This window comes from Macaca mulatta, chromosome 10 (genome assembly GCF_049350105.2).
Source record: "Macaca mulatta isolate MMU2019108-1 chromosome 10, T2T-MMU8v2.0, whole genome shotgun sequence".
Lineage (NCBI taxonomy): Eukaryota > Metazoa > Chordata > Mammalia > Primates > Cercopithecidae > Macaca > Macaca mulatta.
The window spans coordinates 102,773,304-102,794,989 of NC_133415.1; the positions used below are offsets into that span (position 1 = coordinate 102,773,304).

General features: G+C 46.5%; 1 protein-coding gene and 1 non-coding gene across 2 annotated transcripts; one reads left to right on the forward strand and one right to left on the reverse strand.

Annotated features, from left to right (window-relative positions):
- Window positions 1-3,482: 3,482 nt before the first annotated feature.
- Window positions 3,483-20,513, forward strand: RNF114 (ring finger protein 114). The gene is made up of 6 exons (XM_015148787.3): window positions 3,483-3,636; window positions 8,615-8,765; window positions 12,412-12,518; window positions 13,166-13,280; window positions 15,918-16,025; window positions 18,707-20,513. The coding sequence occupies exons 1-6, from the start codon at window positions 3,497-3,499 to the stop codon at window positions 18,770-18,772; spliced, it is 687 nt and encodes a 228-aa protein (XP_015004273.1). The 5' UTR covers window positions 3,483-3,496; the 3' UTR covers window positions 18,773-20,513.
- Window positions 7,365-7,469, reverse strand: LOC114670700 (small nucleolar RNA U13). Its single transcript, XR_003720395.1, has one exon. It is a non-coding gene; the product is annotated as a small nucleolar RNA U13 (small nucleolar RNA).
- Window positions 20,514-21,686: the final 1,173 nt, after the last annotated feature.

Sequence of the window (21,686 nt, forward strand, 5' to 3'; positions counted from 1 at the left end):
TGAGACTGAGTTTCACTCTTGTTGCCCAGGCTGGAGTGCAGTGGCTCGTTCTCCACTCACTGCAACCTTTGCCTCCTAGGTTCAAGCGATTCTCCTGCCTCAGCCTCCTGAGTAGCTGGGACTACAGGTGTGCACCACCAGACCCAGTTAATTTTTGTATTTTTAGTAGAGACAGGGTTTCACCATGTTGGTCAGGCTGGTCTTAAACTCCTGACCTCAGGTGATCCACCCACCTCGGTCTCCCAAAGTGCTGAGATTACAGGCATGAGCCACCATACCCAGCTTTTTTTTTTTTTTTTTTTTTTTAAAGAACATGATTCAACTGTATTGCTGTCTACAAGAAACTCACTTTATAGACTGGCTCTGAAAGGATGGAAAAAGATATTTCATGCAAATAGTGACCAAAGAACAGGAGGGCTGGCAATACTAATATCAGAAAAATTACTTGTCCAGGCCGAGCACGGTGGCAGGAGTTCGAGACCAGCCTAACTAATATGGTGAAATCCTGTCTCGATTAAAAATACAAAAATTAGCCAGGCGTGGTCGTGCATGCCTGTAGTCTCAGCTACACAGGAGGCTGAGGCAGGAGAATCACCTGAACCCAGAAGGCAGAGGTTGCAGTGAGCCAAGATCACACCGCTGCACTCCAGTCTGGACGATAGAGCAAGACTCCATCTCAAAAAAAGAAAAAAGAAAAATTACTCGTCCAAAAGATTACAAGAGATAAAGAAGGCATTGTATATTAATAACAAGTTCAATGCAGCCAGAAGATATAACAATTATAAACATTTATGTACCTAATAACAGACCATCAGAACATATGAAACAAAAATTGGTAGAATTGAAGGAAGAAATAGACAATTCCACAATAATAGGTCGAGACTTCAATGCCCCACTCCCAAGAATAAATAGAACAAATAGGAGATAAGTAAGGAAATAAAGGACTTGAGCGACACAGTAAGACAACCAGATCTAACACATATACAGACACTACCCAACAACAGCATACACATTCTTCTCAGGCACACATGGGATAGCCTACAGGATGGACCATATGTTAGGCCACAAATTAAGCCTCAAGAGATTTTAAAAGGTAGACATCAGCCAGCCGTGGTGGCTCAGGCCTGTAATCCCAGCACTTTGGGAGGCTGAGGCAGGAGGATTGCTTGTGCCCAGGACTTTGAGACCAGCCTGGGCAACACAGCAAGACTTTATCTCTACAAAAAGAGAAAGAAGAAAAGAAGAAAGAGAGAGAGGGAAAGATAAGAAGGAAAGAAAGGGCCAGGGGGCGGGGGTGGCTCACGCCTGTAATCCCAGCATTTTGGGAGGCCAAGGCGGGCAGATCACAAGGTCAGGAGATCGAGACCATCCTGCCTAACACGGTGAAACCCCGTCTCTACCAAAAATACAAAAAGAAATTAGCCGGGCGTGGTGGCGGGCACCTGTAGTCCCAGCTACTTGGGAGGCTGAGGCAGGAGAATGGCGTGAACCCGGGAGGTGGAGCTTGCAGTGGGCCGAGATCGTGCCACTGCACTCCAGCCTGGGCGACAGAGCAAGACTCCGTCTCAAACAAACAAACAAACAAACAAAACAGGAAAGAAAGAAGAAATAAAAGAAGAGATCATACCAAATGTCTTCTCCAAGCACAACTGGATAAGGCTAGACATCAATATGGGGAGGGGGGATGAAAAAGAAGAAATCAATATCAAAGAAAAACTGGAAAATTCACAAATTTGTGGAAATTTACACACTCTTAAAGAACCAATGGATCAAAGAAGAAATCACAAGGGAAATTAGAAAATACTCAGAAACAGGCCAGGCACAGTGGCTCACGCCTGTAATTCCAGCACTTTGGGAGGCCGAGGTTGGTGGATCACTTGAGGTCAGGAGTTTGAGACCAGCCTGGCCAACATTGTGAAGCCCTGTCTCTACTAAAAATACAAAAATTAGCCAGGAGTGGTGGCAGGCACCTGTAATCCCAGCTACTTGGGAGGCTGAGGCAGGGGAATTGCTTGACTCCAGGAGGTGGAGGCTGCAGTGAGCAGAGATCGCACCAATGCACTCCAGCCTGGGCGACAGAGTGAGACTCCATCTCAAAATAAATAAATAAATAAAATAAATAAAGAGAGAAAATATTGAGAAACAAATGAAAACAAAAACACAGCATGCCAAAATTTACTGGACACAGTGAAAGCAGTGCTCAGGGGAAATTTTATAGCTATAAGTGCTTCAAAAGCATAGACAAAATTGCCAGGGTCTGGGGTTATGGGGATGGGAGGAGGGAACAGGAAGTTATGGTTTAATGGGGACAGAGTTTCAGTTTCAGTTTAGCAAGACGACCAGAATTCTAGAGATAGCTGATGGTGATTATTGCACAATTTGAAAGGAATGTGCTTTATTGTTGGGGTTTTTTTTTTTTTTTTTTTTCAGATGGAGTTTTGTTCTTGTTGCCTAGGCTGAAGTTCAGTGACTGTTGGAGTGAGTGAACGATCTTGGCCCACGGCAACCTCCGCCTCCCAGGTGAAAGGCTTCTCCTGCCTCAGCTTCCTGAGTAGCTGAGGCTACAGGCATGGGCAACCACGCCTGGCTAATTTTTGTATTGTTAGTAAAGACAGGGTTTCACCTTGTCGGTCAGGCTGCTCTCGTATTCCTAGGCTCAAGCGATCCGCCCGTCTCGGCCTCACAAAGTGCTGGGATTACAGACGTAAGCCACCGTACCCAGCTCCTTTGCATAAATAAATGATATTGACTTTCTTCTTGCAGCTCAGGAATTAGATGTTATTAAATTTGCTTAAATTTAAGAAATGGCTGGGTACGGTGGTTCACCGCTGTAATCCCAGCACTTCGGGTTGCTGAGGCAGGCGGATCGCTTGCGTCCAAGAGTTGGAGGCCAGCCTCGGCAACAGTGAGACCCGCCCGCTCTCGGCATCGCCCCTTCCCCACCTCCTTTCCCCATCTCTACAAAAAAAAAACCAAAAATAAATAAATTAGTCCGGCATAGTGGTGACTGCCTGTGGTCCAGCTACGCAGGAGGCTGAGGTGGGAGGATCGCTTGAACCCTGGAGGTCGAGGCCGCAGGGAGCCATGATCGCTCCACTGAACACCAGCCTGGGCGACAAAACAAGACCTTTTCCCAAAATAGATTAAATAAATAAATAAATAAATTTAAGGAAAAAGCAATTTGATTCGAAGATAAATAGTGATAAGTGCAAGTGGTGCCGAACTAACGACTTAAATTTGGAAAACAGCGGCCCACGCGCAGAGCCCGTCCCAATTCTGGCAGCCTTTGGATCTGGCTTCCACGTTTTCCAGATTTCCCTCGGCCTCCAGCTCGCTTGGGTCAGAGGGGCCCCAGGGGCCGCGAGGGGCCGCCCACCCACGAGCCCCGCCCCCAACCGCTCACCTCCCCGCGAGCCCCGCCCCCTCCGGCCGCGAGCCCCGCCCCCTTGGCCTACTCCTCATCGGCCGCCGTTGCGCGGCGCAGAGCGGCAGCAAGATGGCGGCGCAACAGCAAGACGGCGGGGGAGCTGCGCAGCTGGCGGGGCCGGCGGCGGAGGCTGATCCCCTAGGCCGCTTCACGTGTCCCGTGTGCTTAGAGGTGTACGAGAAGCCGGTACAGGTGCCCTGCGGACACGTGTAAGCGGCGAGCCCGGGCCTGGTCGGGAGGCACTTAACTGACTGGGAAGGAAATGGAGCCGAGGAGCGAGATGCGTCTCAGGGCGGGAGCCAGAGGACCCACCCAGAGGGGCCTCCCGGGGGTGTCCCCCGGGGCTCCTAAGGGCCGTGAAAGCTGCCGGGGCGCTCTTCTGTCCCGCCCCGCTTACTTCTAAGTATCCCGTCCCTCCGCCCGTCTTAGCGGGGCAGCTGCTGTCCGTTGAGCGCCTGCAATGTTCCAGGCGGCCTGTCAGTCTCCTTCCCACACGTGATAGTGGACTCGTGCCCTGCGGGGACTTTAGGCTCGGAAGTCCGCCCTTGGAGAGCCGACGTTTCCTTTCTAGACCGCGTCGCTCTTAAAGCATAGGACATTTGGCATTGAGTCTAGCTGTGGCGAGTTATTCTAATACGAACCAAAGTTGGGAGAAACGCTGGACTAGACTAAAACAACAAAAGGGAAGTCTTTATGGGGATCTGGCCAGTTTGCCCTTAGCTGTGAAAGGGGGTGGGAGTTGGCAGATGGGATTGTTAGCATTCTACTTCCTGTGTAGGAGGTTTGTTTCTTTCAGTTTTCAATTAAGCCTTTATGACCTGAATACTGTGAATAGACTGGTTATAATGATTAAAGCAGATATGTGTAAAGATGTCCAGTCCTGGGCTGTGGCCGGGGCTTTCGAGGTTGGTCGATTTGAATCTAAGCCTTGTTCCGTCAGACGCACAGACACACCTGAGTTGAAAGAATTGTAGACAACGTGGCCACCTGCTTCTTGCCTCAGAATTGGCTTTTCCTCTCGTCTCTCTCAGTGCTTACTGTGGGATCACCTTGGCATTGGTCTTGGCACCCCTTCACTAGTCAGCAGACACAGTAGCCATTGCACTCCATGGGCATTATTCTATAGCCACCCTGCAGCGGGGGAGGGTTGGCAGCCATTTTACAGGTGAATACACCGAGGGTCCGACGCTTGCCTGTCGAAGGGTCGCCGTGGCCTAACTCTTCCCAGATATACTGCAGGTGACCGTTTTAATAGTCTAGAGAACAGTGCTTGGCACCTAACTGGCTGCTTTTTGCCTCATCATGTAGCTTTAGGCTATTCCTCTTTGCAATTCAGTTAGCCTGGAACTCCTCCCCAACCCCCCCCCCCCCCCCCCCCGCTTCGGGCTTCAAGTCCCTGGTTAGTTTACCTCATCAAACACCCATCCCCATCTAAATTACTTCCCCCACTTCCTTTCTGGGACTTAACTTCCTTCTCCTTGCTTGCACAGAGCAAAACTTACAGCTCATGATGGAGTGGCCATATCTTTTTTGCCCCTCAACTGACTGGAATGGCCTCTATGTGCCAGATCTTGGGGTAGACTCTGCCTTCAGAGTTTACAAATCAGTACCAATGACTCGTCAAACTATTGTAAAAATTCATTCTGCAAGTGGGAGGGTATTTCAGGGATCACACCTCTGTGCGTGGGGTGAATGATCAGGTAATGGTTGAATGAACTAATAAGTCGTGTAAGCAAGCTTCATGAGAGTTGAAGTGGTCTTTAGCTTTTTCATTGAATCCGCTTATCCTTGGATCAGGTTTACCTGATTTTGGATTAATTCAGTGGATTTCATTTACTATTAACATTTGTAAAAAGGCTAGACCCAGCACAGTTTGCTAAATGAAGAGCAGCAAAATTTGAGATTTTCTTGAGCTGGGTGAACCTTTCCTAGGTCAGAGGGCAAGGAACTACTGGTATTCAAACCTTGGCTCTTCTCTATCCTATCCTCGCTGTCCTAGCCCCACGTGCTCAGCAGTTCAGTGCAAATTGAAGACAGATGGAAGCACCTCTGTGAGGGCAGCCTGAGTCCCCCTTAGCTCCAACCGAATGCTTTCTCCTGTGCCTACTTGATTTTTACCTTTTGTGCTTGGAAAGTTGAGCATCACTACAACTCTGGCTGGGGCACTGGATTTTTATAAAACTTTATTTCAAGCCCTGAATGACTGCGTTCTCCAATCCAGTAGAATACAGCTGGAGAAAGGCAGCTGGCTGGGTGCCCAAGAGAGGAGAATTTCTTCCTAGCACTGTGACAGAGTGGAGCGTCAGAAGGCTGAACTAGGAAAGGGCCCATAAATAGGAAATAGAAACTGAAAAGCCAGCCCAGGATATTTGAGCAGTTCAAAAGCAGTCTGGTAGTTTGGGTATGTCTCAGGCACAAAGTGACTCATGAACATTTGATAGATGAGCTGAACCTGTGTGTGTGCTTGCAAAGAGACTTCGAGCTGCTTTTATCTGCATGCTGGGTTTGGTTGCATTATACTCACTGGACCCTCTGTGCTCTCTTGGGTTCCTGTTGTCATCTGCATTTGTGAACAGGCAACAGAAGTGATGGCCACAGGCCCTGCCTGTGTCTACTGCCTTATCGCTTGCCCTTCTCACCATGGTCTACCGCATTGTGGCCCCCAAGGTCTGCCTGCCTGCCTTTCCAGTCCTCATTTGTGTGTGGCATCATCTTGGTGTGGAGCTCTGCACCCAGATCTGTGTGGCTGTCCTCGTAATCAGGTCCCACCCAGCTCAAATGCCAACTCCTCAGAAGCAGCTTTCTGTGATCCCTCCAGCTGGTCTGTTTGCCATATTTCCTTCATATATTTAATCACTATCTGAAATTAACATTTGTGTTTCCCTTCACTCTAGAATGTAAGCATCATGAGAACAGGGCTTTGTCAAGTTTCCATTGCCCTTAGTGGTGAATGAATAGACTCCCTTACCTTCTCTGTACCTGGTCTGGAATTTTGCCTAACAGCATTAACATCTAACTTAGTGACAAGGAGGAAGGAGATTCTTAGAGGCAATAGAAAATGGTCAAGTGTTCAGAAGATTGCCTTTCATTATATTTCCTTAGTTCTTTCTGGCAGATTTGGTTATACTGCCTTAATCTATCAGGTTGGGTAAGTAGCCCAGGGTGTCTTCTCCATTCTTTCTGTATGCCTTATCTCAGCATTACCATCTGCCTAGGCTTTAGGATAGAAACTCGGTCATCTTTGACTTCTTTTCTTCAAAGTCAGTAAGTTATCAAGTCCTCCTGATTCTGCCTCTCCATGAATGGTTTCCTGAATTCATCCCCTACTGCTTCAGTCAGACCCTCACAGTCCTCTGCCTTTAGCCATCTGTTTGGTTTCTACGTTGTCTCTTCTCACCTAAAAAAAAAAAAAAAAAAAAAGAAGTATAGGACTGGGTGCAGTGGTTCATGCCTGTAATCCCAGCATTTTGGGAGGCCAAGACAGGTGGATCACCAGAGGTCAGGAGTTCGAGACTAGCCTGGCTAACGTGGTGAAACCCCGTCTCTACTAAAAATACAAAATAGCTGGGTGTGGTCGCACGTGCCTGTAACCCCAGCCACTTGGGAGGCTGAAGCAGGAGAATCGCTTGAACCCGGGAGGCGGATTTTGCAGTGAGCCAAGATCGCACCATTGCACTTCAGCCTGGGCAACAGAGCACAACTCTGTCTCAAAAACAACAACAACAAAACTTTGTTTTCCGTGATAGCACAGAAATATTTTTCTGAAACCTGGATTTGGTCTTGTTTTGTTAATACCTTGCTTTAAACTTCTGGCTCCCTACTGCTTATGAGGAAAAGTCTGTTAGATTTTTATTTCCTCAGATACATATGAATTTTAAGCCTAAATTAGGCCTAGAATAGTCTTCCCTTCCTCTGCTAGCTGACCTCTTTTTTTAAATGTCAGATGGGTAATGGGCCAACATCTGTAACAAGGTTCGAGGGTGGCACATCTCACACATGCACATGAACACCCAGTCCTCACGTCCATGAACTACAAAAGGATCCAGCTGAACAGTTTTAAGGCTGATCAGAGACGCTGTCTCTGCAGTGTTGGTTTTTTTTTCCCCCTTGAGACAGAGTCACGCTCTGTTGCCCAGGCTGTAGTGCACAACCACCTCTGCCTCCCAGGTTCAAGCGAGTCTTCTGCCTCAGCCTCCCAATTAGCTGGGGTTATAGGCATCTGCCACCTTGCCTGGCTAATTTTGGTATTTTTAGTAGAGACAGGTTTCACCATGTTGGCCAGGCTGATCTCCAACTTCTGACCTCGTGATCTGCCCACCTTGGCCTCTCAAAGTGCTGGGATTACAGGCATGAGCCACAGCGCCCAGCCGTCTCTGCAGTCTTTCCAGCCCTTTCCTTCTCAGGTCACAACTAGTTGCTTTTCCCTTTATGTTCCTGTAGAGCTTTGCCTTCACCTCTAATGATAGCAGCTCCCCTTTATAGTGCGTTTTGTACATGCTGGATACTCTGCCAGGGGTCTGCTATACAAACTGTATCCTCCCAGCAATCCTAGAGGTAGGTACTACTCTCTCTATTTCACAAAGTAAAGAATAAGATTCAAGAAACCCCACTGAAGCCGGCTCGGTGGCTCAAGCCTGTAATCCCAGCACTTTGGGAGGCCGAGACGGGCGGATCACGAGGTCAGGAGATCGAGAAACACGGTGAAACCCCGTCTCTACTAAAAAATACAAAAAACTAGCTGGGCGAGGCAGCGGGCGCCTGTAGTCCCAGCTACTCGGGAGGCTGAGGCAGGAGAATGGCGTGAACCTGGGAGGCGGAGCTTGCAGTGAGCTGAGATCCGGCCACTGCACTCCAGCCTGGGCGACAGAGCGAGACTCCGCCTCAAAAAAAAAAAAAGAAACCCCACTGAGATCCCTCGGTGGCAGGGCCTAAGGCTTGAACCCTCAACCTTAACACCTTCATTGCATATCACAGGAGTTTGCATTTGTTTCTGTAGTTGTGTGTTCTTTGTAGTCCACTCCTATCCCTCAATTCTTCTGGCCTGGAAGGACTTAGTATTTGAATTGGGAGGAGAGAGCAAGTTGTTTTTTACTCCATTATCCATTGATGTCTTTTTAAAAGTTGATCCATATTTGTTTTCTTGTCTCCATGATGCGTGACAGAGGTTCTCCGTATGTCTTGTTCTAGCTTTTGCTCTGCATGCCTGCAGGAATGTCTGAAGCCGAAGAAGCCTGTCTGTGGGGTGTGTCGCAGCGCTCTGGCACCTGGCGTCCGAGCCATGGAGCTCGAGCGGCAGATTGAGAGCACAGAGACTTCTTGCCATGGCTGCCGTAAGAATGTATGTGGAAGTAATGTGGAAGAGGCCGTGTCTTTCCATGATAAGATGGGGTAAAACGTTCAGCTACCATGTTGTTTCTGAAGTTAGAGCATGACTAGGTCACTAACAGCACGCGTGCATGCCAGTTACCTGTGGTGATGGCTGGGCTGGTTTGTTTTCATAACCTACTGGTTTTTGTTTCTTTTTTTAAGAGTTGGTTAAGTATATATTTTAGCTTTGAAAGCCATAGAAATGAGTTATCCCAGTTTTTTCCTATAAAAGATCAATTTTGGCCGGGCGTGGTGGGTCATGCCTGTAACCCCAGCTCTTTGGGAGTCCAAGACAAGAGCTTGAGGCTAGGAGTTAAGAGACCAGACTGGGCAACATAGTGAGACCTCATCTTTACAAAAAATAAAAGTAGCCGGATGTGATGGTATGTACCTGTAGGCCCAGCTACTCAGCAGGCAGAGGCCGGAGGGATCACTTGAGCCCAGGAGTTTGGGATTACAGTGATCTATGATCATGCCACTGCACTCCAGCCTGGCTGACAGCAAGACCCTGTCTCTTAAAAAAAAGTCAATATGAAATCATTGGATTATAGTAACAATAGCTAACATTTGAAATGCTCTTGTATAATCAGAGTCAAGTATATTTATTTTCATACGTGTTATAACTGCTACTGGAAAGGAGAAATACTGTTGTCTTATTTTCCAAGAGATATACACAGCCTTGTTGATTTTAGAATCATTAAAATTTTTAAAATTGCAGACCATACAAAAATACACAATAATGTAGGCTTGTTCCTCATTCCAGAGATTATTTCAAAAATGGTTCAATTTAAGGCCTGGCAAGGTAGTTCATGCCTGTAATCCCAACACTTTGGGAGGCCGAGGTGGGTGGATTGCTTGAGTCCAGGAGTTCTGGACCAACCTGGATAACATGGTGAAACCTCAGCTCTACTGAAAATACAAAAAACTAGCAGGGCATGGTGGTGTGTGCCTGTAGTCTCAGCTATTCGGGAGGCTCAGGTGAGAGGATGGCTTGAGCCCAGGGGGCAGACATTGCAGTGAGCTGAGTTCTCACCACTGCACTCCAACCTGGGCGATAGAGCTGGACTTTTTTTTGTCTCAAGAAAAAAAAAGTGATTCAGTTTCGAAAGCTACATAACATTTTCTGCCCTTTGACAAATTTTTACCAAAAGTTGGTAAAAACTGTAGAATGTTTACCAACCCAGTTGTAGAATTTTTGCAAAATGAGATCACACTATAATATATATGTTTCTTCAACTTTTTTCACTTGTTTAAATGTACATTCATTCCCAACTTTTTTTTCACTTTCAGTTTTTTTTTTCTCTTACATATTGGACAGCCTTGCATGTCAGTTTCATTATTTTTTAACACTTCGGTATGGATGCCCATAGTATGAATATACCTTACCATCTCCTTTTCAGGGTGATTTAGTATTAGCGATGCATAGTAGGACCATTTTAATGCTGAATAGGGCTATTTTCTATATCTTAATTGGGGGCTTCACTATTGAGGCTGGGCATGGTGGCTTATGCCCGTAATCCTATCACTTGGAGAGGCCAAGGTAAGAGAATCACTTGAGCCCAGGAGTTCGAAATCAGTCTGGGCAGCATAGTGGGACACTGTATATACCAAAACAAGCCAACAAACAAAACTAGCTGTGTGTAGTGGTGTCTGCATGTAGTCCCAGCTCCTTGGGAGGCTGAGGTGGGAAGATTGCTTGAGCCCGGGAGTTTGAGAGCAGCCTGGGGAATATAGTGGACCCAGTTTCTACAAAAAAAAAAATTGGGGATTCCTCAGTTTGTAGCTTAAAGTCAAGTTCTTTAGCTGGAGGTGAGACAATCATCATGGTAAGCTGGAGCTCCAATCTTGGAGCATTTTTCCCCCTTTGAAGTTTACTTTTAGAAACTCAAGATACTGAATTACAGTTTCCTACTGCCTTTTTTTTTTTTTTTTTTTTTTTTTTTTGAGACGGAGTCTCACTCTATCGCCCAGGCTGGAGTGCAGTGGCATGATCTCGGCTCACTGCAAACTCCGCCTGTTGGGTTCACACCATTCTCCTGCCTCAGCCTCTGGAGTAGCTGGGACTACAGGTGCCTGCCACCACGCGCGGATATATATATGTATACATATATATGTATATATCTCGTTTTGTTTTGTTTTGTATTTTTAGTAGAGGCAGGGTTTCACCGTGTTAGCCAGGATGGTCTCGATCTCCTGACCTTGTGATCCGCCCACCTCGGCCTCCCAAAGTGCTGGGATTACAGGTGTCAGCCACTGCACCCGGTCTCTTCATCTTTATTTATGCATGCATAATGTGGTTTTTGGTTTTGTTTTGTTTTGTTTTGTTTTGTTTTTTGAGACGGAGTCTGGCTTTGTTGCCCGGGCTGGAGTGCAATGGTGTGGTCTCGGCTCACTGCAACCTCTGCCTCCCTGGCTCAAACCATCCTCCCACCTCAGCTTCTCAAGTAGCTGGCACCACAGGCATGTGTCACCACGCCCACCTAATTTTTTTTGTATTTTTAGTAGAGACAGAGTTTTCATGTTGCCCATGCTGATCTGAAACTTGGGAGTGCAAAGTGATGGTCCACCTCAGCCTCCCTCAGGATTACAGGTGTGAGCCACCACGCTCCACCCATGATGAGCTTTTTGTTTGTTTTACTGTGTGCTTTTGCTTTTCTCCATTTTCAAGATCAGTTATTGTATGGTTGGCATGCCTCTAAAAATGTTTTTCTTTCCTCCCTCTTTTCTTCAATTCTTAAAACTTTCTTTCTTTTTAGAAAACCTGTAATGAAGCATTATTCTCTGGGTTTTCTTCTCTTTCTATTTTACTATTGCACAGCCTAGATTTTATGTGAAAGGTTGGGCTAGGCATGGTAGCTCACACCTGTTAGCCCAGCACTTTGGGAGGCCAAGGCAGGCATATCACTTGAGGTCAGGAGTTCGAGACCATCCTGGCTAACATGGTGAAACTCCATCTCTACTAAAAATATGGAAATTAGCTGGGCATGATGGCACACGCCTGTAACCCCAGCTACTCAGGAGGCTGAGGTGGGAGAATCACTTGAACCCGGGAGGCGGAGGTTGCAGTGAGCCAAGATGGTGCCACTGCACTTCAGTCTGGACAACAGAGTAAGTGAGACTCCATCTCAAAAAAAAAAAAATTTAGATTTTAAAGATTATTTCTCAGAGTCTGGTGATTGATACTTTAATCAGGGTTGGTGGCTTTTATACGTTTTACCTAAATGATCACTTTTCTCTGCTGCACATAACAGAATGTGGTTTTTGGCTTGCTATAAGGAGACTAGTTTAAATGCTAGTATAGAAAACTTTTAACAACATCCTAGATTTGGAACTTGTCTGTGAGCACACAGCCTGTCATGAATAGGAGCAAACCTCTAGAAGAGTTATTTTAGAGTGGAAGCGGATATCCTGATTTAGTCAAATAAAATAGCAGCCTTGTTATTAATGGGAAATCTGCAATAATCAGGGTTTCAGCCCCATCAGCATAGTCAGGAGTCTGGTGAGATTATTTGCCAGGGTGGTGTAGGTCTAGTTTTCTTTGCGCCCTTGTTTGGGACTACATTTGGCCTGTTACAAGGTCCTCACTAACTTGTGGGCTCTGATTCTTCCTATTTGAGTTCTTCCTATCCAAGATCCGGTCCCATGTGGCTACTTGTTCCAAATACCAGAATTACATCATGGAAGGTGTGAAGGCCACCATTAAGGATGCATCTCTTCAGCCAAGGTAAATGACTCAGTCTCCCCTTAGGTGGAGGTCATCTCTTGCTATTAATACAAAGAGGTTGGACACCTTGCATGGTCAGGGGTTTAGTTGTATGAATTGTTATGCTGGCTAAAGCTGATACAAGTATTTTGGGAGGAGTATGCAAGGGAGGACTCTGGTGTTCACTTCAGATGTTAGCTGAGCTATTCTTTTTTTCTTTTTTGAGATGGAGTCTCGCTCTGTTGTCTGGGCTGGAGTGCAGTCGCGCAATCTCAGCTCACTGCAACCTCTGCCTCCCGGGTTCAAGAGATTCTCCTGCCTCAGTCTCCCGAGTAACTGGGATTACAGGCACCTGCCAGTAATCCTGACTAAATTTTATATTTTTTAGTAGAGACAGGGTTTCGCCATGTTGGCCAGGCTAGTCTTGAACTCCTGACCTCAGGTGATCCTCCTGCCTTGGCCTATTGGGATTACAGGTGTGAATCACCATGTCCGGCTAGCTGAGCTATTGTCTTCAAAACACTTGATCTGAGTCTAAAGTGATCATCAGCGTCCTTGTCGTTACACATTCGGTGAGCTTTGCTCCTTTTGGGAGTGTACTGTGGTTGAAGTTGAATGGAAAGGTACTCACAGAAAAATTTTCTTTTTTCCTGTCTTTCACCTTCCAGGAATGTTCCAAACCGTTATACCTTTCCTTGTCCTTACTGTCCTGAGAAGAACTTTGATCAGGAAGGACTTGTGGAACACTGCAAATTATTCCATAGCACGGATACCAAATCTGTGGTAAGAGTAACCTTTTTTTTTTTTTCCTCTTAAACTCTATTATGGGAAAGGATCAAGCTTGGAGAAAAATGATGGGATTAGTAAAATGAACTCCTGTGTGCCCTACACCTAGATTCACAGATTGTTAACATTTTACCATATTTGCTTAACCATGCTCTATAATACACACTTTTTGCTGACCACTTGGGAATAAGCTACAGATACCATGACTTTTTTGCACCCTGAATAGTTTGCACCCTGATACAGTAGTGTATATGTCTTAAGAACAAGAGTGTTTTCCTGGAAAATTATATTTTTGTGTGTATAATCATATTCAAGAAATTTAACATTGATACAATCTAATATCTAACATAAAATTCATGTTTTAATTTTAACAATGGTAATGTCCTTCATAGCAATTTTCCCCTCCCCCCAAAGCAGAGGCAGGGATGGTACATGAGTTCTCTGGGTGCTACATTAAGTCATGTGATGTCTATTGTTGCTAACATTAACTTGGATCCCTTGGTATCCACCAAATTTCTCCATGAAGCTTTTGGAAGTAACTTCTTCGTATTTGTGGGGAAAGAGGATTTAGGTGAAATTATTAGGAAAAGGCTTATCAATCCTTGGACATTTTACTCAGATATCACTGACTGGCATGTGTAGTCTCCTTTTAAAAAAAAAAAAAAAACATAGGCCGGGCACGGTGGCTCACACCTGTAATCCCAGCACTTTGGGAGGCCAAGGCGGGTGGATCACTTGAGGTCAGGAGTTCCACATCAGCCTGGCTAACATAGTGAAACCCCATCTCTACTAAAAATACAAAAATTAGCCAGGCATGGTGGTACGCGCCTTTAATCCCAGCTACTTGGGAGGCTGAGGCATGAGAATTGCTTGAACCCGGGAGGCAGAGGTTGCAGTGAACTGAGATCATGCCACTGCACTCCAGCCTGGGCAACAGAACGAAACTCCCAAAAAAAAAAAAAAAAAAGTATTTGTTCCATCTCAGCAATGCGTTACCTTTCTCTCAATGTGATTGACAGACTAGGTCTTTTTTTATAGTTAGGTGTATACTTCCTCTATAGTTTTGTTTTAATTTTTCCATTTATCTCATACTGCTTCTCTTGAACTACATACTCTGTTGTATGGGCAGCCTTCAGCTCCATTGCTGTAAACAGTGGTGCAGAGATTTTAGAATTTTAATGAGCTTTTGTGAGAGTACTAGGGCAGCTATCAATGCTCATCTTAAGATAGAACTGGCCATTTTGAGAAACATATCTTTGCCTGTATTTATGTATGTTTATAAGCTAAATTCTTAGATACAGATTGACTTGGTTAAATGTTACTTGCACTCATAATTTTGTTGGATACTATTATTGCTGAACTTTTCTGGTATGGCAGCCTAATTTTCTGTCTTTTTGCCCTCCTTTGGCTTCTGAAATCCCTCTGATTATGTTGTCTATGTTGAGGCTTTCTCTTCAGCCTTTGGCCCTCTGTTCTGTCTTCCTCTTCCTCTGCAGGTTCTTAACTCTGCGTTTCTCCCTTCCCTTTGGAAGCCATCTCCTTTTCAGTCTCTAGTCCCGTCCTATGTTCTAGCTCCCCAGCTACAGCTGCCTGTCCACCTCTTCCACTCAGTCTTCTACCATCCCAGATTTCTCTCATGTCAGTCCCCTTTATCACTGTATCCTCTTTGCTGTGGGGTAGGGTTGCACCTTTAAGTGGGGGCACTTAGGTCATCTCTCTCCCTGGCATGAGTTTTCCATGCTCACTGGTCTGGTCGTTTGCATGTGTTGACAGTAACCGCCACCTTCTGGCCTTTTCTCCGTGCTGCTACCTCTTCTGGAGCAGCATTTTTTTTTTTTGAGACAGAGTCTCACTCTGTTACCCAGGCTGGAGGCTGGAGTGCAGTGGCACAATCTCGGCTCACTGCAACCTCCACTTCCAGGGTTCAAGCAATTTTCATGCCTCAGCCTCCCAAGCAGCTGGGACTACAGGTGTGTGCCACCATGCCCAGCTAATTTTTGTAAGTTTAGTAGAGAAAGTGTTTCACCATGTTGGCCAGGCTGGTCTCAAACTCCTGACCTCAGGTGATCTACCGCTTTTGGCCTCCCAAAGTGTTGGTATTACAGGTGTGAGCCACTGTGCCTGGCCTGGAGCACTCTATCTTGTTCTCTTTGCCTTTCCAAATACCCAATCTTCAAAACCCAAATCAACCTGTTGCGTGAGGGCTTTTTGGCCCCATCCCCCTTACCTGAGTATTTCCTTTGTTAAGATGCATGTGAGGCTGTGTTTTACTTCCCTGGGACATCGCTCATTGGCTTATTTTCTTAGTTTTCCTCGTGCTTTTGGATTGTCTTCTGTGCTGGATTGGAAGGCCAGTCTAGGCCCCCCACCAGGCTGACTCACTTCTCTGCCTACAGTAGGGAATGAGAAAGGGTGGTATCATGATTTGAACTTTACCCACTCCCACGTGTCATTTGACTTGAGTAGGAAATTTGCAGTGTTTTCTGGGCTGCTGATGTGCACAGGAAGGAGTTACTGGCCCTGGACAGTATGTCAGGAAAGCTGTCCTGGAAGAAAGGAGGCCAGACACAGGCTACAGAGGGCTGGTGCAAGCTTGGAAATTGGGTGCTTAAGACCTTGCTTTTGTGTTGAAAGGTTTGTCCGATATGTGCCTCGATGCCCTGGGGAGACCCCAACTACCGCAGCGCCAACTTCAGAGAGCACATCCAACGCCGGCACCGGTTTTCTTACGACACTTTCGTGGTAAGTCTGGAGCCTAGGCTCTGATCCCTCCCCTGGGGGAATGACACGGCTACTTCACTCTTCTCAAAAGGGGAAGTGGGGCCCCCCCGGTGTTGAACTTTGTCACTGTTGTGATGGGCTTCCAGTCTGTATACTGGATACAGTGATAAAGGGGATTGTCAAGAGAGAAATCTGGGATGGTAGAAGACTGAGTGAAAGAGGTGAGCAGGCAGCTGTACCTGGGGAGCTAGATGGGCTTCCAGTATGTATACTGTAGCTACTATACAGTTTCTATTCATGGGCCAGGCAGGTGGCCAGAGTGACATTTATTTGTTTATTTGAGATGGAGTCTCACTCCATCGCCCAGGCTGAAGTGCAATGGCATGATCTCAGCTCACTGCAACCTCCACCTCCTGGGTTCAAGTGATTCTCCTGCCTCAGCCTCCTGAGTAGCTGGGACTACAGGCGCATGCCACCATGCCCTGTTGATTTTTGTACTTTTAGTAGAGACAGGGTTTCACTATGTTGGCCAGGCTGGTCTCGAACTCCTGACCTCGTGATCCGCCCACCTTGGCCTCCCAAAGTGTTGGGATTACAGGCGTGAGCCACCACGCCCCACCCAGAGTGACATTTAAGAAGATGATCTGGGCCAAGCGCAGTGGCTCACGCCTGTAATCCCAGCACTTTGGGAGGCCAAGGTGGGCGGATCACGAGGTCGGGGTTCGAGACCAGCCTGGCCAACATAGTGAAACCCTGTCTCTACTAAAAATACAAAAAATTAGTCGGGTGTGGTGGCGGGTGCCTGTAATCCTAGCTACTTGGGAGGCTGAGGCAGGAGAATCGCTTGAACCTGGGAAGTGAGGTTGCAGTGAGCCAAGATTGTGCCACTGCACTCCAGCCTGGGCAACAGAGCGAGACTCTGTCTCAAAACAAAACAAAACACAAAGATGATTTGGTCAGTCTTGAGACAGAGACAGTGATGCTTGCTCTTTCCATTTCCTAGCCCTGCCCCCAAAGTTTTGTCTACTTTTCTTGTGGTTTATATAACTTCTGCCTGTTATAGAACTTGGTTTGGGGCCAGGTGTGGTGGTTCATACCTATAATCCTAGCATTTTGGGAGGCTGAGGCAGGTGGATCGCTTGAGCTCAGGAGTTTGAGACCAGCCTGGGCAACATGGTAAAACCTTGTCTCTGCAAAAAAATATAAAAATTAACCAGTTGTTGGTGGTTCCTGCCTGTAGTCCCAGCTACTTTGAGGGAGCTGGGACAGGAGGATCTCTTGAGCCCAGGAGGCAGAGGTTGCAGTGAGCTGAGATCATGCCACTGTACTGCAGTCTGGGCAACAGAATGAGACCCTGTCTCAAAAAAAAAAAAAAAAAAAACAATTTGGACTTGGGAGGCTCAAGCTCACATGTCCATGGGGACCATAATTGAAATGATCCTCCTGAGGATTTCCAAGCCGGGTTGTGTCCGACTCTATGCTGCCATCACCTCCACCCCTTGTTTTCCTGTGGAAATGCAGGCGCAGCATTGCCTAGCTTCTCCATTCCCCCACCCCATGCCCAAAGCAGGACAGGAAAATTTCACAGGAAGTTTCACAGGTTTTAATTATCTTCAAAAGTACTTCAGGTCAAATAGCATATATCCACTAGCCAAATACGGCTGTCAGGTTTATATTCTTTCCCTAGAGCTGGGTGGTTTCAAAGGGGCACACTGTTGTCTTGGCATTATAGTAATAGGTAAATTTGGCCAACTATATCAGGTAAACCTCCTACGTATATAGATGTCAGGTTAGGATTTTAGAGTGGTGTTCGGTCTTAATGGCTGAATTTCAGTATCTAAGAAAGAAAGCTCTTTCCTAAATTGTCATAAAGAATATTTATTCTCAGTCTGACAGTGTCTGAAACTCAGACTTCAGAATAACTCCCTTTTTGTTAATGTGACACAGATTAATGTAATTCCTAAAAATGCCTCATTAAAGAGGGCTGGTTGCACTATAGTTTCTGCTGTACTGTATGGCTCTAAAAAACTGATTCTGTACTGGGCACTGATTCCACCTCTCAGAAACAACTCTTCAGCTCAGTGCATCTGCGTGTTCTGTTCCAACAAACTTATAAACGTTCTGAGCACTTGGTCTGTGCCAGGCTCCATTCATGTGCTGTCTGGGTCTCTCAATCTCCATTTAAAGGAGGCATCCTTATCTTCATTTAAGAATAAGGCAGCAGACTGGCCAGGTGCAGTGGCTCACACCTGTAATCTCAGCACTTTGGGAGGCCGAGGCGGGTAGATCACGAGATCAAGAGATTGAGACCATCCTGGCCAACATGGTGAAACCCTATCTCTACTAAAAATACAAAAGTTAGCTGGGCATGGTGGCACACGCCTGTAGTCCCAGCTACTTGGGAGGCTGAGGCAGGAGAATCACTTGAACCTGGGAGGCAGAGGTTGCAGTGAGCTGACATTGTGCCACCGTACTCCAGCCTGCAACAAGTGAGACTCCATCAAAAAAAAAAAAGAATAAGGCAGCAGAGACAGATTAATTTTCCCAAAGTTACATAGCTAGCATCACAGACAGTTGAATCAGGGATCCAGTTCCTGGCAGCCTGCTCCAGATCCAGTTGCTAGGCTGTCCTGCTTCTACTGAAAGCCAGTCTTTGCATCTGGGAACAGTTGCTGAGGCTGCATGTCTGTTTTTGCCCTTAGGATTATGATGTTGATGAAGAGGACATGATGAATCAGGTGTTGCAGCGCTCCATCATCGACCAGTGAGCAGAGTCTGTGCTTGCTGTCTGTCTCATGTTCCAGAGCTTCCATTACATATTAAACGTGAAACCTATGACTCCTGTACCTTACCTGTTCAACAGACCTGAAAATGAGCCATGGCATTGGGACAGGGTCACTTCTGACAGGGGAAATGGGTCCCCAGGTCAGCCCTCCTCTTCCCTTTGGGCTCTTGCCAAAGCTGTCTTCCCCTACTGTTAACCTTGTTTGTCACATGGTTGAGTTTGTGTTGGTTCTCGGCTACTTTCTGGAGCTTCTGCCGCCTCCTGTGGAAGAGAATCTAGCTTCTCCACCTCTTGTTTCACACTCATTCCTCCCATCCAGTGTTTGTCTCTCGAGTCCTGCAAGCCAGCCAGGACCTTTTCTGGGTCATGAATAGCACAATGAAGCAAGCGTCTCCTTTCCTTGTCCCCGAGGTGTGCAGACTCTGGCAGCCGTGCACCTGACCAGAGCTGAAGCTTCCGCTGGGCTGTGGGGTTGCCAGAAGCTGGGGTTGCCATCCCGGGGTACATGTCACCAGTCCTCTTGGGGTTTTGCACCATCTGATGCTGGATGTTTTGATTAGTGATATTTTCCTAATACTACATATCCTTAGAGTTCACTGGTTCAGTCTTAAATGCCTGCATGGTGCCTTTTTAGGATAAGGTATAACCATATATTTTTGGTGGAAGTGTTTCTGGGTTAGGGAAGTTAAAGTCTGTTTATCCATAAGTGGGGAGGAGGGTCAGCAAAGAGAAGTGGGAGGGCCAGAGCTTTTTGGTTCTGATTTACAAATTAATGAAGTAGTTTCAAACAACGCGGTCATGTTTACCTCTCTATTTGGGAGCCTGCCTAATTCTTACTCTAGAAGCACAAAAAAAGAATCCTCAGATGAATTAGAAGAAAGAAGTTTGGGGACTCAGCGGATACTAGTTCTTTTACCTTCTGCTTGGTAACAGATTAAACTGAGCATTGTTTTTCTATCACATATGTTTTCCTTATGACACTGGTTTCGACATGTAAAATGTGTTTGAAAACCTGCTTTGTAGATGCAGAGAGAAGCTGTAGGAAACCCAGTACCGCCCCCTGGTCTGTTGTGACGAGACATTGTTCATAAGGCACAGCACATCGCATGATGAACAGTTGTTAATAAAAGCTGTTGCTGGAAACTTGCTTTAGTAACAGCTCAAGAAGCTTGGAGTTCATATTTCACAAATATTAATAAATATAAGTCCAAGAGCTGTCAGCCTAATCTGTAGGAGCAGAACCTCTGACCAAAAGGCATATGGGTTTAGGTTGGTTCTTTGATGTCATATGTCTCTAATGGGGCTGCAAGTGACCTTGTGCTTGTACACTGCTGCTGCGGGGCTCCGTGCCTGCCAGTGAAGAGCTGCAGATGCCGAGAAGCCAGCAAAGACAGGCCCGCTGGAAAAAACAGTTCTTTCATTAGTATTTCTCGGGAGGACCCAAAAGTTAAGGTCAGCTTGTTCGCTGTAATTTCTGGAAACAGTTCTCTCAGACCTTCCTGAATTCAGATCATCTCAGAAGTCTGGAGGGAAATCTGACGAAACCTTCATTTGAGGGAACTGATATGAGTGTATGTCCACCTCACTGGTGGCACCAAGAAACTTATTTCCTTGTATTAAGTGCACTTCTTGTATTTCTAGTAAGATGACTTTCCAGAAAGTGAGATTTGTTATGTTCTGGCTTTTAAAGGTCAAATATAAATAAATTTCATAACTTAATGTAACTGGGAAGCTATGGTTCTTGTTTTCATTCAACATCATTTGCCACAGCATGGGCTTGGGGAACCTCCAGGAGATTGTTAACCCTTTCTAGAAGGGAAGTTCTTGCTTGTTGCTGAGTCCTATTTGGTGTCTAATCTCTGACGCCACCAGCTGGGCCTCATGGTGCCTGTCCTCTGTAAAAAGAACACTTGTTACAGTTGGGAGGCTCTGGGAGGTGAGAAGTGACAGTGCTCCATATAGCAAGGTTTTAGACATGCGGCTTCTGCTGCGTGTGCATAACGGCAGCAGTGCTGAGGGCTTGTAGTAAAGGGACTCTGCAGGGTCAAGTTTCAGGTCCTGGATGTGTTTAAGTTCATACTCTGCTGTGAGCTGTGGGGCATCTAGTGAATATTTTCTGAACCTGTCTCCTATGAAGTGGAGATAATTTTATCTGCCTCTTAAGGATGCTAGGATCCAAGGAGCAAAGTATACAGAGCTCTCCCTGCACAGCATCGTGGGTGCCCACTGTAGTGTTTGGCTGCTTGAGCTTCATTCCAATCCCATAGAAACCTTAGGTTTTTTTTTTGGTTTTTTTTTTTTTAAGTAATACGGGGTCGCCGGGCGCGGTGGCTCAAGCCTGTAATCCCAGCACTTTGGGAGGCTGAGACGGGCGGATCACGAGGTCAGGAGATCGAGACCATCCTGGCTAACATGGTGAAACCCCGTCTCTACTAAAAAATACAAAAAACTAGCCGGGCGAGGTGGCGGGCGCCTGTAGTCCCAGCTACTCGGGAGGCTGAGGCAGGAGAATGGCGTGAACCCAGGAGGCGGGGCTTGCAGTGAGCTGAGATCCGGCCACTGCACTCCAGCCCGGGCAACAGACCGAGACTCCGTCTCAAAAAAAAAAAAAAAAAAAAAAAAAAAGAGGGTCTCACTATGTTGCCTGGGCTGGGCTTGAACCCCTGGGCTCAGGTGGTCCACCTTGGCCTCCTAAAGTGCTGGGATTACAGGTGTCAGCCACCGAGCCTGGCCTGGAACCTGTTTGTTTTGTTTTGCTTTTTTGAGTTGGGGTTCCGCTCTTTTTGCCCAGGCTGGAGTGCAGTGGTGCAGTCTTGGCTCACTGCAACCTCTGCCTCCCAGGTTCAAGTGATTTTCGTGCCTCAGTCTCCCGAGTAGCTGGGATTACAGGCGCCCAC